This window comes from Phoca vitulina, unplaced genomic scaffold (assembly GCF_004348235.1).
Source record: "Phoca vitulina isolate PV1807 unplaced genomic scaffold, GSC_HSeal_1.0 scaffold13, whole genome shotgun sequence".
Lineage (NCBI taxonomy): Eukaryota > Metazoa > Chordata > Mammalia > Carnivora > Phocidae > Phoca > Phoca vitulina.
Genome location: NW_022589716.1, coordinates 4,129,930 through 4,155,004, shown reverse-complemented (window position 1 = coordinate 4,155,004; position 25,075 = coordinate 4,129,930). Strand labels below are relative to the sequence as shown.

The following is a 25,075-nucleotide window of genomic DNA, read 5'->3' as shown; positions in this document are numbered from 1 at the left end:
AGAGACTTCAGATAGTCTGACTCTCTCATTTTACAAGAAGGAAAACTTGAATGTTCTTTTAGAACCACTGGAAACCACTCTTAGCACTTCAGATGTACCAGCTCACTCGATTCTCGCAACAACTCTATGAGCTAGGCACTATTTCCAACCCCATTTTAGAGGAAATGGAGCTGAGTCCCAGAAAGGTTATATAATTTGTCCAAGCTCACACAACTAGTGACCGGGGAGCTAGATTCCAACCCAGGCAGCCTGGCCCTTACCTGCTAGGCGGCACTGGATTCCCATTGAATGTGTAGTTTGCCATGCCTGGCTTGTAGCCTATTGTGAGTCAAAGTAATGAATGGATGCTCTGGTCTTGGGACTTATTACTAGATCACAAATACTGGAGTCAAGGAACGCAGGCCAAAGGAGTCCTAGATAAAAAGCTTCTCTATTAAATGCAAAGTTTAAAAGAGAGCGCGCACAGGCTGTTGTTAATCCTGGCCCCCTGCTCAGAGGTATCACAATACATTCTTTCAGTAGCGGAGTACACACTTGGGGCTTGGGGCATAAAACCAAGTGCTTTCTGTGTCTACAATTGCCAAAACCAATTCAGATCCTTCATAAAGTATGACCCAGCCCCTCTTCCCCGGCTGTGGGGAAACTGCTTACCAAGCCAATAAACTAATAAAAATCCTGGGAATGCTGCCCCTCCCAGTTCTCCACCCCTCCTGACTCATCACCTCTACTCTGCTCCTCCTGCTTGGGCCATCTCTGGTTTAACTGGGGTAGGGTGAGATCAAGGCCATGTCTACCTGGGATAGGACTTCAGACACTAGGCCCATGATTTCCCCTGTGATCAATCTAGCCTGCAAATCTATGGAGTCTTACAGCCAGGTCAGGCCAGGACCACGGCAGACAAAAGTGATTCAGTGGGTCTGTGGGGGCAGGGCTAACTCTGGGCCTTACCCGTCTAGTGGTCAGTCATCCAGCCCTGCCGCAGGCCCCAATTCCTCCCATTCCCCTGTGTGTACAGGTGCTCATTCCTGAACCTGCAGAAGCTTCCCCATGAGTGGGAACGGGGAGGACAGGAGCACATTTTGAGCTTTTCATTGTATGTCCTTGAAGTTTCTGGGAGAGTTATCAGCTCTGGAGACTTCCAGAGTACAGCTAGCTTCGACTGACTTCTGCAAGTTGCCTGTCTGCTTTGTCCCCTGCCACCCCAGCCCATCAGGCACTAACAGTGACCCCCTCCAAGCAGCACTAAGCAGTGAGAAACAGAGATCAAGTGGCTCCATCCACCAATTCAGGGCTTAAAGCTTCTGGTTCAACATTAGAGATAAATACGAGCGATCACAGTGAAAAGTAGTTAAGATCCCACAGGGAAGTGGCAAGTGTTGGGCACACTGAAATGTCTATGAATGAAAAATGTTCTCCTCAACTTCCCCCAGTGAAGAACCGAAGCCTCTCAGAGAGGCTAAATCAAGCTTCCTGATACCCCCCATCAACATGGTGTCAGAGCTACGAAGAGACTAGATGGACCGCCACCTAGTGGTAGCCCAGAGTCATATACCAGCTCCCTAAATTCTTACCCTCCTCTGGGTTCAGATGGAAATCATCTTTTCCCAAAGTTTCAAAGTTCTGATTTAAAACAGTCTGTTCTCAAGTTACAACTAACACACCAAAGACATGAGACAGGAGTCAGGAGGTCCGAGTTTGCTCCCAGTTTTAGTGAGTGTGCTGCCAGGCATCTCCGGGGCAGTGCTCAGGAATCCCAAGTCTTTACTACTCCACGGAGATGGGGTCGGGGTCGGGGTCAGGGTCAGTGCAGTTGGGTACCCGCCCCAAAGGGTACCCATTCCCAAGACACAGGGAAAATTATGGGGGTGGGAGGCAATGTCTACCTCAGGTGCCACTATCATTCCAAACAGACAAAACTGAAGTAGAGGGGCGCCTGGGTGGCTCAGTCAGTTAAGCGGCTGCGTTCGCCTCAGGTCATGATCCCAGAGTCCTGGGATCGAGCCCCACATCGGGCTCCTTCCTCAGCGGGGAGCCTGCCTCTTCCTCTCCCTCTGCCTGCCACTCCCCCTGCTTGTGCTCTCCCTCTCTCTATCTCTATCAAATAAATAAATAAAATCTTTAAAAAAAAAAAAACCTGAAGGAGAATGAGGTAGCAGAAAAGCAGTTTTCTGAGACCTCTCCAATCACTGGGAATTTACATAATTAAACCCTGCAAGTTGCTGATAAGTCAAGTCAAGCTGGCATCAGACTGACAGCCCCGCCCCACCCCAAGCTGGGTAACACCTCTCCTTCAGCCTGTGGATGGATGAGGGTCTCGTGCTCTCCAGCAGAGGGGTCAGTGGGGAGCACCCTTCGTGCTGGGCACAGCCACAGATGTCCAGAAGCCATTCCTATTTGCTGGACGGGAATAAAGGGGTTCGTTTATGCAATTACGAGTTGCTCTTTGAAGACCCAGATGAGGTTCTGATAAAGGTGGCAGTCGCAGGTGCTTGGTAAATCAACATCTCCCTTGTTTGTAGGAACACAAGGTTTTGTGACTCTCTCATGGTGATTCTACCTGCTAGACTGATCATATTAACTGAGCCACGTGAAGACACTAAAGTGTGCCACCTTGTGATTATCCATCTTGAAAGAGAGTCAGGAGAACTCCCTGGGAACTGGAGCTCCTGGGCCTGTTGAGGGTCTCCTGACACTTACAAAGGGAGAAAGGAGAAAAGCAGGCAGCCCTGCTTGGTCAGGGGGGAGAGGCTACTCCTAGAAGCTGGATCTTGGGAAGAGGCAGGTCCAAGCATCCTCCCACCCTGGAGCCACCCTCCCTTTACAGCTGGGACAAGAAAGGGACAAGAGCAGCAGGCTAACCTGGAGTCATGTTCAGACACAGAGCCACAAGGAAATGTGTCCCCTATGCCAAGCATCTGAGGGCAACACCTTCCCTTTGGTGTGGCTGGGTTGACTGTGGTCTGCCGAAGATGAAGGAGGTAGAAGATGACAGAGAGGTGAAAAAGAAAAGCAAATTACAGTGCTTCACACATGGTGCCTGCTCCTCAGGGACTGTTTATTGCACTGAATTAGGCAGATCAAGGCCAGGAGAGGTATTTTTCTTTCTCCAAGAGCAAAGGGATAAGTTGGAAGCTTGAACAAGGTCACCGAGACTTAAAGGATGGGCCAGTCCCACTGGATGACTCAGGCTGGTGAGAGCAGCCAGGTCCAACCAGGGGAGGAGACTGCCTGGGGGTATGGGGGGGTCTCACAGGGCAGGGTGCAAGAATGGGCTGGAAGGAAAACTGGCCAGAAAGCTGAATGCAGATACGCTCTCAGAACTCTGAGCACAATATCCCTGGAAAGCTGGCTTCTGCGGGCTGCATGGAGTAGAACAAGCAAAGACCCAGACCGGGAGAAGTCTGAGCTGGCACGACCGGCTCTATGACCCTGCGGAATTCACTTACCCTCTCTCAACACTAGTCATCTCTCTCACAGCGATGTTGTGAGGACCAGCTTCTTTTTATTTTATTTTATTTATTTATTTTGGGGGGAGAGGGAGAATCTTAAGCAGGCTCCACACCCACTGTGGAGCCCAACGCATCACTTGATCCCACGACCCTGAGATCTTGACTTGAGCTGAAATCAAGTGTAGACGCTCAACCAACTGAGCCACCCAGGCGCCCCTAGGACCAACCTTTGAGTTTGAAAGAAGACCAGAAGACACTAACTCACCATATAAACTGTGGGTTAGCATCTATGCCGAAAAGGTGCACATAGCAGGCCCAAGGCTGCTATCTTTGGAAGGGACTGCTTGCAAGGTGGGCCCTCATTTGCCATCCGGGAACTTGACAATAAGTGTTCCCAGTCAACAGTGAACTATGGTCCGCTGTGCCTAGACTCTTTGTGCAAATAATATGATAAGGTGACTATGTGCTGTCCTTCTTGGAGTCTGGGATTTTGGTACGTGTTAAGCAGAGGGTGCCCATGTGACCAGCCCTGATAAAAATCTTGGGTGCCGAGTCTTTAATGAGCTTTCTTGGGCAGAATCATCACACACATGTTGCAGCATTTCCATTGCTATAATAAATCTCAGCCAAGAGTACAACTATATGCTGAGTCCTGTGGGTCCTTCCAGAAAATCTCCAAATATGGGGGTGTTCTTGGGGACTCTAATACAGAATCAATATTATATAGCTGCGCGTAGCATAAGCTAATAGAGATCCTTACCACCTCAAGAAAGCCTGCTGTCACCACCTAATTAGAAGTGAAGTTATAGACAGAAGATGGGACTGGGCGAGCAACCCAGTAAAGAGCGCTGAGCCCAAGAAAGGGGAGGCAATGGCGGGGGGGGGGGGGGGGGGGAACACTTCCTGAAAGCCTACTGGGAGCCAATCATTGTGGTGGTGCTCACTCTGTCGTCCTCATTTCCTTTCTTCATCATCGCAACAGTATCATTATCACTATTTTTTAGATAAAGAAATTCAGGCACAGAGAAACTGAGTAACCAACCTGAGGTCACAGAGCTGGCCAGAGAAGGATAGCTGGCTGCAGAAAGTGCCGAGTCCCGGCTCTTCCCAGCACCCACGCTGCCTGCCTCGCTGCCACTCCCTCCATCAGGCTGTTTGGCCGGCCCTTGTCCTTTCTCTGCCAAGCAAGTCATGAAAAGTTTTCTGCAAAACTAGAGCAGGAAAGGGGCGCCTGGGTGGCTCAGTCGTTAAGCGTCTGCCTGCAGTTCAGGTCATGATCCCGGGGTCCTGGGATCGAGCCCCACATCGGGCTCCCTGCTCAGCAGGAAGCCTGCTTCTCCCTCTCCCACTCCCCCTGTTTGTGTTCCTGCTCTGTCTCTCTCTCTGTCAGATAAATAAATAAAATCTTTAAAAAAAGAAAACAAACAAACGACTAGAGCAGGAAGAGAAACAGGGCATTTTAGACCAAATGACCCTTATTATCTATGTTTGATATTTTTCAAAGCATTGCAAAACCCACCATTTCATTTGACTCTCAGAACCATCATGTGCCAGGCTGCCTGGCAATGCCCTCCTTTCTCTGACAGGGACAACGAGGCCCAGCACCGACCGGGTGACTAGGACAAGGGCAGGACTCAAGCCAAGGCCTTCTTCCACATATCCCAGTGCCAGGCACCTAGAAGGAACGCAGGAAATACCTGCTGCCTGCAGGAATGATGACTGAATACAAAATAAAAGTGGGCTCAACAGGAAACCAGAGGTCTAGTCTCTGAATCTTCTTTTATTATTTTATTTTATTTTTTTTTAAGATTTTATCTATTTATTTGACAGAGAGAGACACAGCGAAAGAAGGAACACAAGCAGGGGGAGTGGGAGAGGGAGAAGCAGGCCTCCCGCTAAGCAGAGAGCCCGACGTGGGTCTCGATCCCAGGACCCTGGGACCATGACCTGAGCCGGAGGCAGACGCTTAACGGCTGAGCCACCCAGGCGCCCCGTCTGAATCTTCTTTTAAATCGTTTTTCTTTAGGGCACCTGGGTGGCTCAGTTGGCTAAGTCTCTGACTGTTGATTTCGGCTCAGGTCACGCTCAGCGGGGAGTCTGCTTGAGGATTCTCTCTCCCTCTCCCTTTGCCCCTCCTGCCCACCTCGCACACACACGTGCTCTCTCTCTCAAATAAATAAACACATCTTCTAAAAAATATAAATCATTTGTCTTTAAAAACATATGCATAGAGATGCCTGGGTGGCTTAGGCATCCGACTCTTGGTCTCAGCTCAGGTCTTGATCTCAGGGTCGTGAGTTCCAACACCACATTGAGCACCACACCCAGCATGGAGCCTACTTAAAAAAAAAAAAGAATGTGGTACACCTGGGTGGCTTGGTCAGTTGAGCGCCCACCTTTGGCTCAGGTCATGATCCCAGGGTCCTGGGATCGAGTCCTTCGTTGGGCTCCTTGCTCAGCAGGGAGCCTGCTTCTCCCTCTGCCTCCAGCTCCCTCTGCTTGTGCTCTGTCTCTCTCTCTCTCTAATAAATAAATAAAATCTTACCAAAAAATGCATAGTACTGACCAGTCAACGAAGAACTCCAAGTAACCTTCATTTGGTTTCTCCAGCTTCGGTGTCCCCATTTCTGCTTTCACTCCCACCAAGATGTCTGTGTGACCCTGAGGACATATGCAAGAAGGGTCCTCACTCAGGGCAGATAGCCAGATACCCAACCACCAACCTCCTCTCCCAAACTATGACCCCGGGGGACTCTTTTAGGAGCCCTGCAAAGGAACTTGGGAAGTGGCCCTTTGAAAAGCTAAGGGGTCCTTCAGATCTAGACAGATGCCCTCCCAGACTCTGGCCTGGATTCCTTGGAAAGATATGCACTCCCAAAGCCCACAGGGGCCTGCGGCTGGCTCCCTAGGGCCTGCCCGTCCTCCCCCCGGGCACGGGCTGTGGTCGCAGTACTCACCAGCTTGACCCTGGCAGACCCACTGGTGTTAGACACCACGTCGGTTTCCACTTCGACGTATCGGTAGTCCTCACAGCCACGGCCATCCACACGGAGGTCTTCCTAAGGGCAACAACCACAGCTCTAATACAACCACCACCAAACCGCCAACAGACTTCTAAACTCGTTCACGCCATTTCCCCCAGGGAACTAGGCAGTACAGCATCCCTGCTCTCTTAGTGAATCACCCAGAATTCTATCCTCGTAGCGAGGAACAATATTACTATTTTACATGTGAGGGAATGAAGACTCAGAGAAGTAAAGCGATGTAGCCCAGGTCCCACGGCTGGTGAGAGCAAAGCTGGGTTTCCACCCAGGCCTGACCAGGAGCAAAGTCCATACTACATCCCACTACCCCAAACAGGCACACGAACAGACAAAATCTGAACGAGAGACAAAATAAGCTGCCTCTTCCCAAATCGGCAATTCCCAAATTGCGCCAGGAAGTCTGTGTTGTCAGAGCTACAACTGTCTCGGCTGTAGCCCCCCTGCCCCCCCAAACTCAACAAAACCCACTCTGTGGACAGCCAAAGATACCCAGCTCTTCTCTTCTAAACCAGGCATTCTCGAGAATAGGGACAGCATGCCTCGGCCCGAGGGCCACCTGCCTCCGCAAAACGTTTTACTTTACTGGAACACAGCCACGCCTGCTCCTTGAGGCAGTCTGTGGCTTTCAAGCTACAATGGCAGAGTTGAGTGGTTGTGATGGAGATCTTCTAACCTGCGAGGCCCAAATCTTCACTGTCCAGCCCTTTAGAGGAAAAGTTTGCTGACCCTTGCTGCAGAAGATGGATTTCAGAATGGTCTACGTACTGCCTACCCCTTATCCCCGTGTATTTACTTCTTCTGTTATTTACTTCCATCAATATAACTCATGGATATCTGTTTTATGCTGCGGCTGTAATCCAATACTGTCATTACTTATGCTGTTGCTCAAAGTGTTCCAGATTTGGCCACTGGGGGTTCCTCTGGGTTGGTTCCTGCATTCTTTCAACATGCCCGTGATCTTTTTTGAGCACATCTTTACTTCTGACAAGACAAGATGTTCCAGCCTCTGGTATTTCTCCCTGCCCCAGCCCTGGGATCAGCCCTTTCTCCGAGGAGTCCTGGTTCCTTTCACTGAAGAACAGTGCTTTAAAAACCAGGATCTGGTTGCTAAGTAAGTTCATTGCTCCTGGGGTATCATTGCTTCCAGAACTTCTTCGCAGACAGAGCTAGATAACATATATGTTTGCCAACCCACACAGCTGTATTTATTTCTGAGTCTATCTACATAACTATTAAAAGGCCATGCGTTCACACTGATAGTTGGTTCTAACCTTCCTCCTTGTTTTATTTGTAACTTCTTTCTCAGAAAGTGAGAAACCTGGCTCTCATTATCCACAATGTATTTATGTATTTGTTAAATCTTGAGAAACAAATTTACTAATGGAGGATAGTATTTGTGTAGAGTTCTTTTCCTCTTTAGCCTTACAGTGCCCAGCCAGAATCCTGTTTTCCAGGTGTCTTCCTCACCCTTCAGCGTGGCTCTGCTATTCCCCTGCACCTGTGAGGTTCATCTGTAACTGTTTGTGCTCCAACGTGGGTCCCTCGCACTCTGGCTACTTTAAATTACTCATTAATTTTTGGGGTATGTGGACTATCACCATGACTCTAGGAGTCAAAGTTATCAGAAAAGCTGTGCTTAGGGAAAGGCCGCTCCCCCCTCAGCCCTATTTTCAAGCCGTCTTCTTTCTAGCTCTTTCCCACCCACCCCAGGCAATCTGTTTAACTGCTGGTTCATCGTCCCTGTATCTCCTTTGCACAAATGAGCAGATACATGAATATTTTTTAAATCCCTTTCTTTCGTATATGAAGAGTAACACACTATAGATACTGTTTTATACTTTGCTTCTCTCTCTTTTTTTTTTTTTTAAACACTTAACAATACACATGTAGGCAATCACTACACATCAGCTCATGGAGATCTTCCTCATTCTTTGTAAACATCTTTTTTTTTTGAAAGCACTCTTCTTTCAGAAAAAGACTCATTAGCTTCATCAGATTCTCAAAGGGGTTAATGCTCCTCAAAATATTTAAAAACACTGTCCTAAAATACGTAAATGTCACAAATTTACCTGTAAACTGCCTGGCTAACTACATACATGACTGACATTTTTATTCGGAGACACTGAAATCCAGTAAAGCACTGCATTCACCCAGCTCTGACCTTCTACCCCGTTTCTACTCTTTCCGTATCCCACTCCTGTTAATGCAGAGAAAATAAACATCACAAGTCCGTTTGAAGTCCCTTTGCGGCTCATCCACTCCCCAGGCCATCCCCTCCCTGGAGGTAGGCCCATCTTGAGTCTGGGGAGACCTGTACTTGAAAAGCAACAGAATTTCAAGTCTAGGAGATGAACCTCCAGGGAGGAACTCCATAAAGTGATCCCTCTTCACTGGAGGATCCCAAAACTACCTAACTGTCTCTTGACAACCTCACCCACAGAACAGGAAAGGCTTCCTAGGTCGATCTCTGATGCCCCCTCCCCCAGGTGTGCCCTGTGAGGAAAGTGAAAACAGGGCCCAGAAACATCATTTATGAAGACTCCTGCCTGAGTTGCAGGTCGGGTGCAAGTGTGAGCGATCACCAGGAGTATTAGTCATGGGCTCCTGGCCTGGTTCTGCCATAACTAGCTGCTTGACCTAGGACGAGACGCTCGAGACTAGTTTCCTCCTTTGTTAAAAGATGGACATTGAATTAGAAGGCCTCAATGGTGCTTCTCTAATTCTACAGATCTATTAATTAAAACAGCCACAATAATTTGCAAAAACTAATAGTAGCTACTCTCTAATGTGCATTTACTATATTTGGGATAACGTGCTAGGAACGCTACACAGTTGACACATTTAACTCTCACAATAACCCTATAAGATAGCTTTTTTTCATTCCATTTTACAAATGAGGGAAGAGGTTGAAAGATGCTAAATGTCTGGCCCAGGTCACATGGCCAATAAGGAGCACCTGAACTCCAAGCCAGGGCTCTTAACCCACAATTCCACATGGTCCCCTGCATTCTAAAGGGTCTCTTCCCTGGGCAACAGGAGACAGCACAGGCCTCCCTCAAAGGATGAACTGGCTCTACCAGTTGGTCCTAACGATGCAGAAAACAGCTCTGAACGCAGGGAGGCCACAAGGTGACAGGGCTTCCAACTGCGGCTTTAAAATACCACTTCTCTGGAAAGATCTAGTCACTACCCTTTGTAGTGACAAGCCCCTTGTTCCAGGATGGGGCTGGGAGGGGGTCAGGAAACCAGGCCTTACCAGGTACTGCCTTTCTAGCCTTTAAACCACTCTCTGCTCCCTGGGGAAGGCTCACTGGGAAAGGCTCAGGTGACAAGTAAGAAATAAACAAAAAGCTACAAATTTTCCTTTCCAAGGATGCACAGAGTATATATATTTTTTTCACAGAAAAAAAAGCACCGAAGAGAATAGGAGAAAAACCAAAAAAACAAACAAATTAGTCCACAAATCACTGCACTCAGGACTTTTTTTTTTTTTTTTTTAATCCAGCTTTCCTCATAAAAGGCTTAAAAATTACCCAAACCTGCTTGGTCTGGCTCAGAGCCAGACACCCTACCAAAATGTTTATTCACCAGTAGTACTCAGAAGAAAGGAATTAATTCATGTGTGACCATTTAAACAGGGGCTGCCCTGCAGTGAAAGCTCCATTCAAAAACCCAACAGAGATGTCAACAAGTGCTGGGCACCACCATGGAGTGGAGGACAGGGCTGTCCTTCTCGATAGAGGGGGCTGGGACAGCTCCCAGTGACTTTCCAGTTGTTTCTCACCCAATCACAACACCCCTGCTAGTTGGGTGTGGGGTGGTAGAGTCACCTCCAACCCATATATGTATTTTTTAAAGATTTATTTATTTACTTGAGAGTGAGAGAGAGAAAAAGAGCGTGCTCGGGAGAGGGGCAGAGGAAGAGGGAGAGAGAATCCCAAGCAGACTCCCCACTGAGCGCGGAGCCCGATGTTAGGCTCCATCCCACAACCCCGAGATCACAACCTGAGCCAAAACCAAGAGCTGGATGCTCAACTGATGGAGTCACCCAGCTGCCCCCGACCTATATTTAAATCTCTCCTGTCACATACCAGCTTTGCGACCTTGCGCAAGTTAGCTCCTCAACAGCTTGGAGTCCGTCTCTCTGTCTGGGAAGCAGGAATCACCCCAACCTTACAGAATTATAGGAGAATCCAAAAGCCAGGAATCATTTAGGGGACCCTCAGCACAGTGTAGCACACAGAAGTGCCCCCTGCACAGTTCCCTTCTCCTGCTTCTGGGGCGGGTATCAGCTCACCGAATCCTTAAACAACAGCCCTGCAGGGAGCTTATGGATGAGGTAGGTCACTGAGGCACCTGTTCCACTGCCTGTGGCAGACTGGAAGGACAAGTGACTCCACCCAGAGCCACTTTCCTCAGACCCAAGTAACCCAGTCCTATCACTCACTAAAGGAAGCTGAGAGGTCAGCTCTACTAACCTAACACACTTGGGAGAATTTAGACTGTGGCCTTGGCCGTGAGGTTAACACCCCATTACCTTGCTCTGACCTGTCCAACACCTCGGACCTGCTAGAGAATGGAGACTAGAATGCTTCTCCCACTAGAATGCGGCCCCACTGAGGAGAAGGACCATATCAGACCCAGCTCTGCCGGCAGTGGCCCAAGTCACGGCAGGCAAACCCAGATGTCGATCCTCATTCACCTTCCAAGCGCATTGAGTAGTCCGCAGTTCCCTTCAAGGACGTGATTCCGTTCACTTCACAAAGTGCCTGGGTGCAGGCTTTTTGTGCCCCGGGCCCGCAAATGGGAAGGGCACAGGGCTCAAAATCAAGAGTCCTGGGCGCTGGCTCCAGCTCTGCATGGCTGGGTTGAGCAGCTGAATACTGACTGCTCAGTTTTACAGCTAAAGACCCCAGTCTCAGCCTTGTTCCCCCTATTTTGCACTGTTCCGCCAACGATGCCTACAATGAAAGCTAGAGCCACAGAAAAGAAACTAAAACCATCGGCTGAGCTACACCTCCCTTCAACTGCCAGGAAAAATTCTGTAAGATGGCTTTGACAAGGCCCCAAGAGGAATGCCTCTTGGAGGGGCTAATCCATTGCTAGGGCCTGGTCTGAACCTATGAAGGCCAGTTTAATGTCCAGGTCATGGCCACGGCACCAGTAAGCAGATCTCTGGGAAGCCTACCATGCCTCCCACTCCACTGAGACCACAGGACCAAGTCACTGTCCGCCCCCAACAGCCGGAGCCAGTGGTAGGGCCTTGACCGCAAGCACACAATCCAGAGAGCAACCAGCTCCTCTGGCACGAAACTGACTCTCTCCTTGGAATCTGATCTCTGACCTGGGAAATACTTGAGAAGAAGGGAGTTAAAGAGGAACTGACAGGTCAGGTGCGGAGGGAGGCTGGAGAGGCCACCCAGAAGAAAGGCCGGGGCTGGCGGGGGGAGGCGGTGACAGATTTTACCATGATGAAGGGAAGCTGGACAGCAAGTGCTGCAGAGAAGAGATACACTTCAGGAGAGAGAAGTGGAGGTGTCACCACAGACATAAAGACAAGCAGACTGTCACACGGACCACAGGATCCACGGTGGAGCCCATGAGATGCGGTGCCCTGGAGCTGCCTCAGGACTTTCTACCCCTTGCCACAAATCGGCTTTTTCTCGAGATAATTTAATAATCTCTAGCCCTCAACAGCCCCAGGCTGAACCCCTGGTGGGGTCACTGTGAAGGTTGGGAATACAGTGTGCATGGTTCAGCACAAAGCCATACTTCTGATGGAAAAAACAAGCTTGAAAAGGAGCCAACATCTCTTCACGGTTGACCACATGCCAGGCACTCTATATTTCCCCATCTCATCATTCCTCACAACCCCATTCTGCCCTCCAGATGGATACAGTCTCATTTTATCAGAGGGAGCTAGCTCCGAAACTCAGGTACAATCGCTCTCACTGTAAATGGCGCAGCTGGGAAAGAAGCCCTGCCCATTCGGGCTCCCAGCTCCTCCTGCGAACAGAACACAGCGGGAGACCACGTGACCTCAGGCAGGCAGGAGCAGGGACTCCACAGCAGACTCAGCTGGACCAGGCCGGTGGTCTGCCCATAGATGTCTGCTGCCGGCATGAAAATCTCCCAACACTTTATGAAAATATCCAACTCCCAGGCTCCAGCCCCAAAGGTACAGATTCAGAAGGTCCGGGTAAAGCCTGGGAATCTGCACTTTGCAGGTAAATAAAAGGTACTTCAAGACTTCAGAATCACTGGGCTGAGATGGAGGTTAGCTGTGTCTCCTCATGAAGAAAACGCACATCTAGCCAGTTACTCAAACTCGAAAGAGGGTAAATCTTGGATTCTGCAAATTCTAATATCTGCTCCCCACAATTCCTGAATATGGCAAATAGAGAAAAAAAGTTTGATACGAGTTGGTATACAAGTTGGTAAAACAAAAGCTGTACAAAGAAAGGCAAATAGTGCTCTAAAGGAACTTGTAACAAAAGTGGGAAAAATACTACTTAAAAAGATAACAATACAATATATATCATGCACTATTTAAAGTCTAGAAAAATGGTGTGCGGCAGAGCAGTGTCCAGAACTTCTAGAACGTACCCTCTTCCTTCCTGTTTGCTCACATGCTTCCAGATGGAAAGAGAAAGAAAGAGAAGTAGAAATGGGGATTCTCTCTGGCCTTTGCTTTGGGAACCCTATTTAAGGACGGGAAGACAATGGATTTCACTGCAGTAGGAGAACTGCATGAAAGTCAAGTATGGGCTCTGCAATCACACAGATCTGGATTTCTGTCCCTGCTCCATCACGTACTTTCTGTGTGACCTTCGACCCTGTCTGAGCTCAGTTCTTCATCTGTTAACATAGAGATAATTAATACTCACCTTCAAGCCGGTTTCAAAGATTCAATAACATAAAAATTATAATATGTACCTGACCAGAGTGGGACATTTCAGCCTTCAAAGGGTGACAGGGAACCTAAGAGAAACCAATCCAATCATATACTAAGAATACTGACTGATCAACTTTTCCATTTATCCTGTCCCACTCCCTTAGATCCCTTCTCTATCCTTCTCTGGCCTCATCTGTGCACCAGGTTAACTCCTTCCAAACTGCATCACCTGGACTCCCTTTACTGGCTTGTGGTTGGGTTTGGCCAATGCAAGGTCCACAAGCAGATGCCTGGAGCTGCCTTGGGATTTGCTCCCCACCCCCCATCCCTATCACCCCTAGCTGGGGTCACATTTCTGAGAGTGCTTTCATCTGGCCAAGCCTACAATTTCTGTTGAGTAGCTCTTCCTCCACAGTTCTAGCTATCATTGGCATCTGGTAACACAACTGCCTCCCTTGGCCCCTTCAGCCTAAGGGTAACAGCTACTCCCTGTGGTTGCTAGTCTTTGGGCTCCTCAGTATCTCTTGTAGGTTCCCTGAAAGCCACCCACACCACTATAAATAGTCACATCATATAAGTCCCCTGAATTATCTGAATGGGATTCCATACTCTCCCAGGACCTGATATGATTCATCCTCCTTGCTCACAAACTGCTTTCTCTCTCTCAAGTGTACCCCATCCTCCCAGTGGCCATTTTTAAGCCTAATGATTCTGTCCATCCTTTCACCTGACCCAAGCTGAAGCAAAGAGATTTTTCTCCCTGGAAACGTGACATTGGAACTGAACTAGAAGGGATCGCTTCTTATATACAGAGGAACTGTAATCCCAGGAGCTGAGAGGTAGCCACATTCTTCCTACTCCATGGCCTGAGAAACAGAAGACCAGTCTGAAGAGAGGTAAGAATAAACAGAGGCGTAAAAAGCAGCAGAGATGAGCAAGGGAGAGCCTGAAGACAACCCTGAATTCCTGGAATAACACTTGTAACCTTCTAAAGCATACTTTTTTTGCTTGAGCGAGTTTGTTGGTTACCATTCCTAGCAACTGAGTCCTCAACATATGCTGTGAGGTTAATTTCAACTGCTTCTGGGACGCCTTGGTGGCTCAGTTAGTTAAGTGCCTGCCTTTGGCTCAGGTCATGATCCCAGCGTCCTGGGATCGAGTCCCGCATCAGGCTCCTTGCTAGGTGGGAAGCCTGCTTCTCCCTCTGCCTGCCGCGCTCCCCCTGCTTGTGTGCGCGCTCCCTCTCTCTCTTGCTCTCTCCCTCTGACAAATAAATAAAATCTTTAAAAAATAATAATTTCAACTGTTTCTAACTACCACCAAACCAAGATGAAATATCCCTGAAATAGTAAAGGAATCAAAGGCTGAAAGAAAAGGGATGACAGAAGCTAAAACTGACCATACTGGACCAAAGGTGAAAAGTAAAACAAACAAAAAAACCACAAGTAGGTCTACAGATACAGGCAAGAACAGGATTCTGGTTAGGTACTGTATAAGGTGCACTGCCCGCACTCAGAGACCAACAAAACAAAAGTTGAGGTGATTTTAGAACTGAGTCAGTGGAGATCCCATGGGAAGCTTAATCACCTGCCTTCTGACCTTTATTCAGATGGTGTCAATTCTGTTTCCCTCCTCCATAAATAGAGCAAATTTGTAGCCAACACTAATAGTCCTTCTGAAGAGATTTATTTGAAGTCAGTTACTCTGCATGGCTCCATGATACACAGAGCAAAGCATTTACCAACAATTGTGGCCCTAATATTAGGTTCATGGTACTGGTAAGACAGAGGTTTAACTTTAAAAATGAAAAGTGTCCAACTGATCTCCCTTTTAAGACCTACCTTACTCAATGTCATTGAGTACCTACTAAGCGCTGGACACTGGCTAGGTTTTAAAGGTACCAAATAACAGATTATTACCTCCCAAGATCCATGAGGAAGGAGTGACTGCGTCTCTAAACCCCCTAAGATCAGGCTTCTAGCCACCTCCACAACCTGATCTCCCACCACTACCCCCAGCCCACCCTTGTGGCTCCACACTTCCTCCGAGAGCCTGCGGATTCGGCATGTCTTCCTCCTGGAAGGCTCAAGCCTACTTAATTCTTAAGCATGCTGAGAGCTCATTTCAAATACTATTTCCTTAGGGAAGCCTACTCTGACTTCCTGGACTAGACCAGGTCCCTGATTTTTTTTTCCTTCACAGCTATCAGTACAATTTTACATACAAACACACAAATAGATCTGTAATTTCTGTCTCTTCCTTCTAGCATGGGAGCTATATAAGGGCAGCCTCCTTCCCATCCCTTGAGTTTAGCTTAGTTCTAGGTTGAATGAATGAATATGGAGTCCTGAAAATATACACAGGAAGGACACGACATGGATTTAAGGAAGCAATTCCGCCTCCTTAGGGAAGCCTTCAGAGCATCACAGCCCCCAATATTGTATAGCTCCTTTGACCTCCACTAACTATACCACTCCCTTAGCATATATGTTATATTCCGTTGCCTTTACTTTATTCATCTTTGAAATAATAAAGGAAACAATGGCTGACGGAAAGGGGACGCCAGAAGCTGAATTTGACCATACTGGACTGAATGTGAAAAGTAAAACGCAAAATGATTAGGTCTCTACAGCCAAGTTCAGGATTCTCATTAGGCTTTACCGAGACGTCTGGGGATGTCTCTAACCCGGGTAGGATACAAACAAGAAGGCCACACTTGGCTTTCCTTGGTAGCTCATTACACCCAACATTCTCCAACTCTCGCTCTGGAGTGGTCTTGACTCCAGGGACTGAAAACTGACCACAGAAGATCTAAATACAGTTACAGCTGCCTCTGAGGATCTTAGAACTAAGTGCCACTGGCCGTAGAACCGCTTTTTAAACATTCTTCCCCGTTTATTTGTAAGGAAGTTTATATTTTCAAAGCGCTTTCCCCTCACTGCCTTCTCTCCCTGTGCTTCCCAACCACGAGGTAAGGAAGAGCGGGCCAGAAGCCTACCGCCAACCCCCGTTTCCTAGCAGAGAAAAGCGAGGCTCAGCCCAGTGATGCGACTCCCGAAGGCTGAAGAGACGGCCCTGGGGGCGGTGCTCCTTCGCTAAGAAGAGGCCTCAGGGACTGCCTTCCCACCCAGGTTTGGAACCTTGCAGACGCGGAAGGCTTCAAGCACGCACACAGTCCTAAGTGGACCCTCGCCGTGGGGTCCTAAATACACACGCGTTGCCGGCTTCGTGCGGCAAACGCCGGCCGCAGTGCTGTCTAATCACCAGGTAAACCCAGCACGCCGCCTGGCCGCCTCCTCCCGAGCGAAGCGAGGGCGCGCCGCCACCCGCAGCGCCAGGGGACACCCGGTGGCTGACGCCGCGGCGTAGCTACCTGAACGCCGTGCACGATATACACCTTCTCCGCCTCACTGAGCGCCACGGACGCCATGCTGCCGAGCCGCCCCGCTCGTCGCACGTCATCTGCTCGCGTCGCCCCCGCGCCGACCGCGCCCCCTCCCCACGCGCCCGTGCGTCATCAGCCTGCGCGGCGGCCGCTCCTGCAGCCACCGCCGCTGCCGCCACCGCCGGCAGCTCGATGGGCTTCTCCTGCGCGCCGCCCCGTGTCTGGACGAGTCCGGGAAGCCGCGGCGCCTCGTGCCGGGGAGCCATCGCTGCAGCCCGAGGTCGGGTCCCGGGTCGGGGGCTGCAGGGGGAGGCGACGGCGGCGGCGGCGGCGGCGGCGGCGGGAGTCCCACCGGGGGCCTGGGACTGGGGAACTGCCTCCGGCTTCACGGTCAGTTGGGAGGGGGAACTGGGGTTGAGTGAAAAGGCTGGGTTGAGGCCAGAGGCGCGGGCCCGGGCGGGAGCTTAGGACTTGCAGTGGGAGAGGCGCGCGTCGCAGTTTGCTCAGAGCTGGAGTTGAAGTAGCAGAGTGTGTGTGTGTGTGTGTGTGTGTGTGTGTAAGAGAGAGAGAGACCTGAGAAAGAGAGAGATCTGAAAGAGAGACCGACCCCGAGCGAGGGGAGGCGGACGTCATGATTGGCCTGAGGGGCTGTCTCCTTGCTCTCCTCCCCTCTTCCCCCCACCCCCCGCCCTCCGTCCCGCATTTCCCTAGTCCCTAGGGTGGTTGAAAAGAAGAGGCGGTGAAGCCCTCTTTACTTCGTTCTCGGTGGGAAAGGTCCGGGCCGGGAGTGAGTGCCCACTAATCCCGAGGCGTCCTCACTCCACCCCAAGGATTCCACCGGTGCCCCCTCTCTCTGGGGCTGACCAGACGCTGACCCAGAACCTTGCAGGATCCCCCTTGCCCCAGGTGGTCGCTGGAGCTTTGTCCCAAAGAGAGGAGGGGGCAGAGTGTTGGTAACTGGCGCTGGCGAGGGGCACAGTGCCCAGGGTCCCCAGCCCTTCCCAGCGATGGCTGGAAGCCTCGGCTTGATGGTGTGGTCGCTGGGAGCTATAGACAGCTGTGGGGGGGGGGGGCGGGGGAGCCAGCCCTGGCGGTGGCCAAGTGGGAGTAGGGCCTTGGATATCCAGAATGGATACCTGCGAGGTGAATATAGGGTCACTGAAGGAGCCCATTAGGGTGAGGCAAGATAGGGTATGGTACAGATTTTAAAGAGGTCATGTGGGTAAATGGGGGAAAGTTAACCCAAAGTGATTGAAGCAAGGGGATCTGATGACTTTTCCAAATGTCCCTCTTTTAAGGAGCCTCCCCGTTCTCAAAAGTGAAAATACAGTAACCCTTGACAGCTTGATCATCTAAAGAATGTATTTCTCAGCCAATAGCTTCGACACTGTCTCATAGGTAACTATTGAGAGCTTACCATGGTTGGGCTTTGTGCCAACTTTGGAACACTAAAACAAATAAAACACAACTTCTGCCCAGAGAAGCTTCACAGGCAGAGGGAAAGGCTCTAGGGTCAACATAACCACAGAACATGGTTAAGAACTACAATGATGGCACCATGAACATTGGGATTAGGGAGGTGGGCCAGAGGAGGGTACAGGGAAGAAGTACCTGCCCATATTCTTAAGTTGTAAGCTGCTGAATTCCAAAATAAGTGATCACTTCCTAGTAGACTGGACATCAGTTGTTTCTTGTCTCCATAGTTCTCTTATAGGTGTATGTACAGGGAAGACATCCTACAGGGTTGGACTTTGCCCTCTAGGGAAACTGGGAGAGGTGAAGCCGGAAGGCTTTTCTTCCGAATGAAAGCACAGGTGCCCCACCCGTTGTGGTACATAGGACTCTTTGTGTGGTTGGACACCTGGTTTCTATGTGAGGAGCTTTGTGATGAGATAACAAGGGACTGCTGATGTTAGAAATGATATTTTGTTCTAGAGATTACTCAGAAAGTAGAGACCGTGAACATGGAATTTTAGTAGCTAGGATATCTAAGAGGATTGAGGATTTAAAAAGTGGCAACAAATGGACGGATCAGAAAAGACAGAAGAATCTGGGTTGGATACCATGGAGTCATCTTTATATAAAGATCTTTCAATATGTCTTCGAAAATATAGAACATCTATTTGAACCATTTCCCTGGCAATTGACTAAAGGTTCCTTGCTGGAGAAGAGTTGGCAGTATTTGCTAAATAATATTATGAATGATGTCTGACATGTTAGGCTAAGTAGGTCTGAGAGGTGTAAACAGTGAAATGTTTATTTTAAATTCTCTACTAAAACAATGACACCTTCACTAACCATTATATTTCAGTGCTGCCAGAACATTTTTTATCATGTTTGTTGTGATAATTTTTGAAACTCATAAATTCAGAGTTCTTTTTTGGTTATTAAAGCAAATCAAAGAATGCATGTTAGCCAGAAAAATCAAGAAGCCAAGAATAAGACCTTAGTCTATAAAACCAGCATGTTTTTCCATCATTGTCAGATTCTTGGAAGGGGGGGAGGGCATATTGTTTTGTAGGTCTGTCCATTCTGAATCTCTGTACTCTGTTAATTTTATTTAACATTAACTTACATTAACATTAACATAACATAGTGCTCATTAGGTGCCAAGCACTGTTCTAAAGCACTTTACAATGATTAACTGATTTGGTCCTCACAAGAGCCCTATGAGGCAAGTACTATTATCCCTATTTTACAGACTGGGAAACTGAGGTGCAGAGAGGTTGATTGTCTTGATCAGGGTCACAGGTCACATGACTAGAAAGTGCCAGAGCTGGGATTTGAGACCAGGCAATCCAACCCCCATGCTTGCCCTCCTAACCATCCCTTATGCAGTCTCCCCACCAGACTATACTTCATTTGCCAAAGTATTTGGTGAAGGAGGCCTGTGTTTGTTATGGAATTGTTAACTGCCCTGTAGACTGTAGTTAGTTTTTATTCCAAAAGCAGGGAGTCTATTCAAGCATAAATTCACATCCCTTGAATCCTTATCCTAAAGGAATGTTGAACGTGGTGCTGAGGGGACGCTCCTATGTCTGTTTCGGCCAACCCTTTTAGTTAAGGGGAAAGGTTACATACAGGCCAAGTGGAGCTTAACTCAGAGGAGCTGAGAAGAGCCCTCAACAACAGAGAAGGCTGATGGATCTGGGACTGATGATGGGGCGAGGCATGGAGACCCAGATGCCAACCATGTGCCTTACTCCCAGAATAGACATCTAGAAGCTCTTCAAACAGGAAGTATTTGTTTGCATGCCTGTGAGTGTCTAGTGTTCTTGTGGACTCAAAGAGATGGGAAACTGAAAACATACCTGCCTAGAAGGAGTTGAGGATTTACTCTAGCTGGAGAGCCCAGGCACTCGAACTAGCGCATAAACAAGACAATGAAATAAAGTGCCCAATTGAGCCAGTGTGGTAATTAGACGTGAGGCCAACCTATAATAAGATGCTAATTGTGCAGGCCAGGCATCAAGAGCGAGAGGTAAAGAGCTGCTGCTAGCCAGGCAACAATGACTTTACAGAGGTGAAGTAAATCTGTCCCACCTAACCTTGGTTAATTAAAGCAATAAAACCAGTTACAGAAGAGCTTGGGGCAATGCTGAGTCCATGGTGCTGAAGTTGCAGAGAGCTCTTAAAAGCCCAGCAGGGGAACATCTTCCCAGCCTCAAAGAGAGGTAGCCAAGTGCGAGGCCTTTACCTCTGCATTTTTACAATTAGCCCAGCACTGCAGAAAAGCAAAAGCGAGTGACTATTTTCCCTATAGATCTGTTTCCTTTAAACACTTTGATTTGTCCTGCCTGTGCCTTGTCTGAAGAAACACTCAATATAAATAACCTGTCAGTCAGGCCAACAGGTCTGTGGCTGTCTTGCTTTTCCAGAAATTACAACTCATAATTACAGTGGTAGAAAAATTGATAGGACTACGTCGGGTAAAGCTTATTCTCATTTAGAGGAACGGACTTCATGTGTGTTCATTTTGAGAGGGTGCTTCTTAGATCTTTAATTAGGGCATGTGTGAACAAAGGGGGGGGGTGTCACATCTGATTAGCAAATCTGGAGATACTTAAACACACATACACATGCTAATAGCCCCAGAATCCGAATAGAAATGGAGGAGTGAGGTCTGGATATTGACCTTCTGGGCAGGGGAGGGGAGCAAATGCCATGCTGCCTCTAGTTTCTTCCTGTTTTTGCATGTTTTTAATCACTTACTTTCCTCTTTGGAAGCAGATTTCCAGAGACAAATGGCCAGGTTATTCCTGGCTCTCAACTGTGAAGGTAAGAAGGCTCCAGTTCCCTGTCCCACCTAATTCAGTTATCCGTCCAAGAAATGCCAGGAAATACCAGGAAAACTCCATCTTTTCATAGTCTCCTCCAAACTATAAACCTTTCTGGTATGTAGAAACTTGGCAATTGAACTCTGGATTTTTCTGGGCTACCTGAGACATGAATTTCTCCTGGTCAGGGTCTGTGGGGACGGAATCCCTTTGGGTGGGATAGATATCTCACCTTAGAAAAATAAGCCTAGTGGGACAGATGCAAATCTGGCCACAGTTCTGTTGCAGTAACTTTTGACTTGGCTATGGACAAAGCATACGTTTCTAAACCGAGAAATACCAGCAGAAAATCTAGAAAGACAAGATGATTAGGAAGAAAATGATCTATCGGTGCAGAGACTACTGGTTGTCTATTCTGGTGATCTGGGCTTTGCCAGAGATCATTTTTTTGTGATTTTTGAGCAGGTCTGTTAACCGTTCTAAACCTCATTTTACCCTAAAATGTGTATCTTTCCCAGATGGTAAAGCTCAGAACCGATCATGGATATACATATATTTAAACGATGTAAAATGGTCCTACTTCACTTTAAAGATTTCTCTCTCACCACTTTGTAATATTTGATGCATTTTGGTAGTGCTTTTTCCACCCTGAAAAAAAAATTAAGTGAATTAACAAAAGGAAATGGTAATTGGTTGAAAAACTGAGCATGCTCAGGAAAATGGCTCAGTTATTGGTGGATTTATTTCTGTATAGGAACAAAGAACGGGGATAGGAAGTTAAGGGATGCTTTTGGTAAACATATAAAATCCAAGAAATTAACAAAGAAAATACTGAATTTGTTCATGAGAACAGAGGAGTCGGAATCTTAACCCTGCAAGGGATCTTAGCATGCAGCTCAGTCTTCCCTCGTTTTATAGATGAGGCCACTGAGGCCCAGAGAGGGCAGCTGTCTGGCCAGAAATTGGAGGTAGTGAACCGCAGGAGTGCGAGTAGAACTGTGGCCTCCTGACTCCAAGCCCAGTCTGTATTCACTTAGCACTAGCCTCCCTTCTGTCTCCGAAGCCCTCAAGTAAGGAGGCAGGGGCCGTGGACGTGGACAGCCCAATTCCTTGGTCCCAAGCTCTTCCCAAGGCTCTGCTCTGGCATGGCACTTAAGGGTGCCTGGGATGAGTGGCATCAGCAGGGATCTAAAGCTAAATGGCTTCCCTTCTTGCCTCCCGGTGCCATTGCAGTAACTGGTTCTCTTGCTCTCCCCTCACTCTTCTCTCAGATCCCTCCAAGGGCCTTCTGCTTTTAGTCCCTAAAAAAGCCAGGCACTTGCCTGGGTGATGTCACAGTGGCTGCATGTCTGCCCATGGCACAATGTGGGGGCAGGTGCCATTTTCAGCACCCTCAGGTGGGACCCTGCTGGTTGGTCTCTGCCTAGCATGGGTGGCCTCTCTCTCCGAAAAAACAGCGTACCGGAACTTGGCCCCCCAAGAAGCATTCTCCAACAGAAGCAGATTTTAGGGACTCAGTCCTAGGGTGACTGTCCCGGCTGAAGCTTCACATCCTTCCTGCTTCCTAGGTTAAGGCAGGATCAGTCCTTCCAAATGTTGGCTGGTGTTCAACCAGGGCCCCACCTTAGAGGACAGAATGCTTAAGTTCAGGCCTGTGGCCTGTGAACACTGCCACGCGTGGCCCGTCCACTAGCACCATCTCCGCATAACCATGTGTGGGCAAGAGAGCCAAACAGTAAGTAACCCAAGGTCATGGTGGAGGCACCAGCCCACCTTTCCCTTTTGTTTTCTGGTTACGGGGCAAAATTAATGGTGGCAGTGAGGAGTAAAAAGCAGGCTCTGGAATGAGAGCAGGCTGGGGAGTGTACCCTATCTCCACTGCTTCTTTGAAGTATGAACTTAGGCAAATCTCTCCATGCCTCAGTTTCTTCTCAAAAAGGGGATGGGAAAGCCAGGGTCTATATCTATAAGATAGAGCAGATGTGAAGATCAAAGAGGAGGAGACGTGGGCGCACAGCCCAGTGCGTGGCAGGTAATAGACACCCAGGAAGAATCAGGGCCCCACTCTTACATTCAGCATGCCTCCCACTGTGGCAGGAGCCAGGCAGAATGCCCCGCTGAGAAGCTACTCTGCCAGAGGCCAGGGCATCTGATTAGGAAAGATTCACATACTGTGAGAGTAACACACTCATTGACAAGCAGTGTTGAAGGTAGCTGGGTTGGTGATACATTGTTGCCCTTGGGAAGATTTTGTTGCTGGGTTGCAGACTTCTGGAAGGAGAGGAGTTCATGCAGGGAGACGGCTGCACAAGCCAGGGGTAAATACCGTCCGCTAAATTGAGGGGGGAGGTTGCCACCTCTCTAACCATTTTATGGAACTTGAGCTCACTCCTTGAGCTTCATTTCTTTACTCATCTAGAGAACAGGCTGGACCAGAGTTTGGAAGAGGTCAGGTAGTCCTTGCAGTCTCTTTCTGAAAGAGCGAGTGTTTGAGGGCCAGCGTGTGTAAGGTAGTCTGGGGGGTGTCGTGATCTGTTGAAGAGACAGCTGCCAGAAGTCAGTCAAATGGCTCAGAGAAGAAAGAAAAAAAATTTCAGGCTTCCAGGAGCTAGTGGAAGGAATGCCTCTTTTGAGTCCATTTCTTGGGTTTTTCAGAAGAAATCACGAATCTTAGAGATCTAGTCCTTCCCAGTCACTTTAGAGATGAAGCCATCAAAGCGAAGTTGAAATGACTTTTCCTCAGGTCCATCAACTGTATGAGGGAGTAGGAAGCAGAAATCGTGTTTCCTGCTTGGTAATTCCTCCCCTCCCCCTCTGGGAAAAAAAAAGAAAAAGCCATGTGCTGTGCGCAGACTGTGGTCTATGGTGGCAAGCAGAGCTGGTTTTGAGTCCTGGCCTTACCACTCCCTTGCTCTGTATGACCTTAGGAATATTACCCAAGACTTCTGCACCTCACTGGGTTGACGTGTAAGAAGGTCAAGGTGCTGGGTTGTTGTAAGAATTACAATGAGCTGCTTTATCTAAGTCCTCAGTCATCATAGGCATTTGGTTCATGTTGGTGCCCATCTCCATTCCTGGAGACAGCACTGCCTGTTTTGTCTAAAACTTTTAGACAAAGTCTCAAATGGACTTCGATTCCTCATGTATGAAACAGAAGGAGTTTGGCTAAAATCTAATAGATGGTCTTTAAGGTTTCTTGCAGGTCTAAAATTCTGACCCAGATAGTGATTTTTTTTTTTTAACCAGTTCATCTTATGCATGGTCTTGTTTTATTTTTTTTTTTTAATGTTTTATTTATTTATTCATGAGAGTTAGAGAGAGAGAGAGGCAGAGGGAGAGGGAGAAGCAGGCTTGCCGCCTAGCAGGGAGCCCAATGCAGGACTCGATCCCAGGACCCCAGGATCATGACCTGAGCCGAAGGCAGACGCTTAACCATCTGAGCCACCCAGGCGCCCCATGGTCTTGTTTTAAAGTCTCATTAATTTTCCTCATTATTATAACGTATCATAACGTACACCTATAAAAGGGGAAAGTAGAATGTGTTACCCAAACGAGTGTAGTTTCTACTGATTCCCAATGCTTGTGACCTATATTATGGCATCCTCTCTGTGGATGTGATGTAGGAAAGACATTAGAGTTCGAAGCCGACAGCCAAGAGAGAATTCTTGAGACGTCTTTGGTGCAAAAAGGTGGTTTTATTAAAGCCTGGGGTGGGACCCGTGGGCAGAAGGCTGCACTGGGGTCATGAGGAGTGGCCCATTGTATACTTTCAAGTTGGGAGGGGGTTCGGCATAGTGTAAACCTCCCAGGTATTTTGGAAACAAGGTTTCCAGGATCCTGAAGGGGCTAGCTATTGTTAGGAAAGGTCATTTATTACTGTTTAGTAGAAACTCAGTCATGAGACCCTTCAGATGTATATCAGTGGGTCATATGCTTGGGATGATTGTCAACATGTATCTTGGGGGGTAGAGGTAAAGGAAGTTTCCAAAGGAATTTTTATGTTAAAGTAAACTTACAGGATGCTG

The 25,075-nt window shown here is 48.3% G+C and overlaps 2 protein-coding genes across 7 annotated transcripts in view; one reads left to right on the top strand and one right to left on the bottom strand.

Annotated features, from left to right (window-relative positions):
- EXOSC7 (exosome component 7) overlaps window positions 1-16,836 on the bottom strand; it is a 34,815-nt gene extending 17,979 nt beyond the window's left edge. The window contains exons 1-3 of one of the 2 annotated variants that reach the window (XM_032412568.1): window positions 16,762-16,836; window positions 6,407-6,508; window positions 6,016-6,110 (exon numbers count right to left, since the gene is read on the bottom strand). In XM_032412568.1, coding sequence (XP_032268459.1) covers window positions 6,016-6,110; window positions 6,407-6,508; window positions 16,762-16,818 — 254 coding nt within the window. In that variant the 5' untranslated portion in view covers window positions 16,819-16,836. The remainder of the gene's footprint in view (window positions 1-6,015; window positions 6,111-6,406; window positions 6,509-16,761) is intronic. The other variant, XM_032412569.1, reaches the window with a different exon arrangement.
- Window positions 16,837-16,922: 86 nt separating this feature from the next.
- Window positions 16,923-25,075, top strand: part of ZDHHC3 (zinc finger DHHC-type palmitoyltransferase 3) — a 55,115-nt gene continuing 46,962 nt past the window's right edge. For 4 of the 5 annotated variants that reach the window (XM_032412559.1, XM_032412562.1, XM_032412565.1 and 1 more), the window contains exon 1: window positions 16,923-17,163. The gene's annotated coding sequence lies outside the window, so the exon portion shown is untranslated. The remainder of the gene's footprint in view (window positions 17,164-25,075) is intronic. The other variant, XM_032412560.1, reaches the window with a different exon arrangement.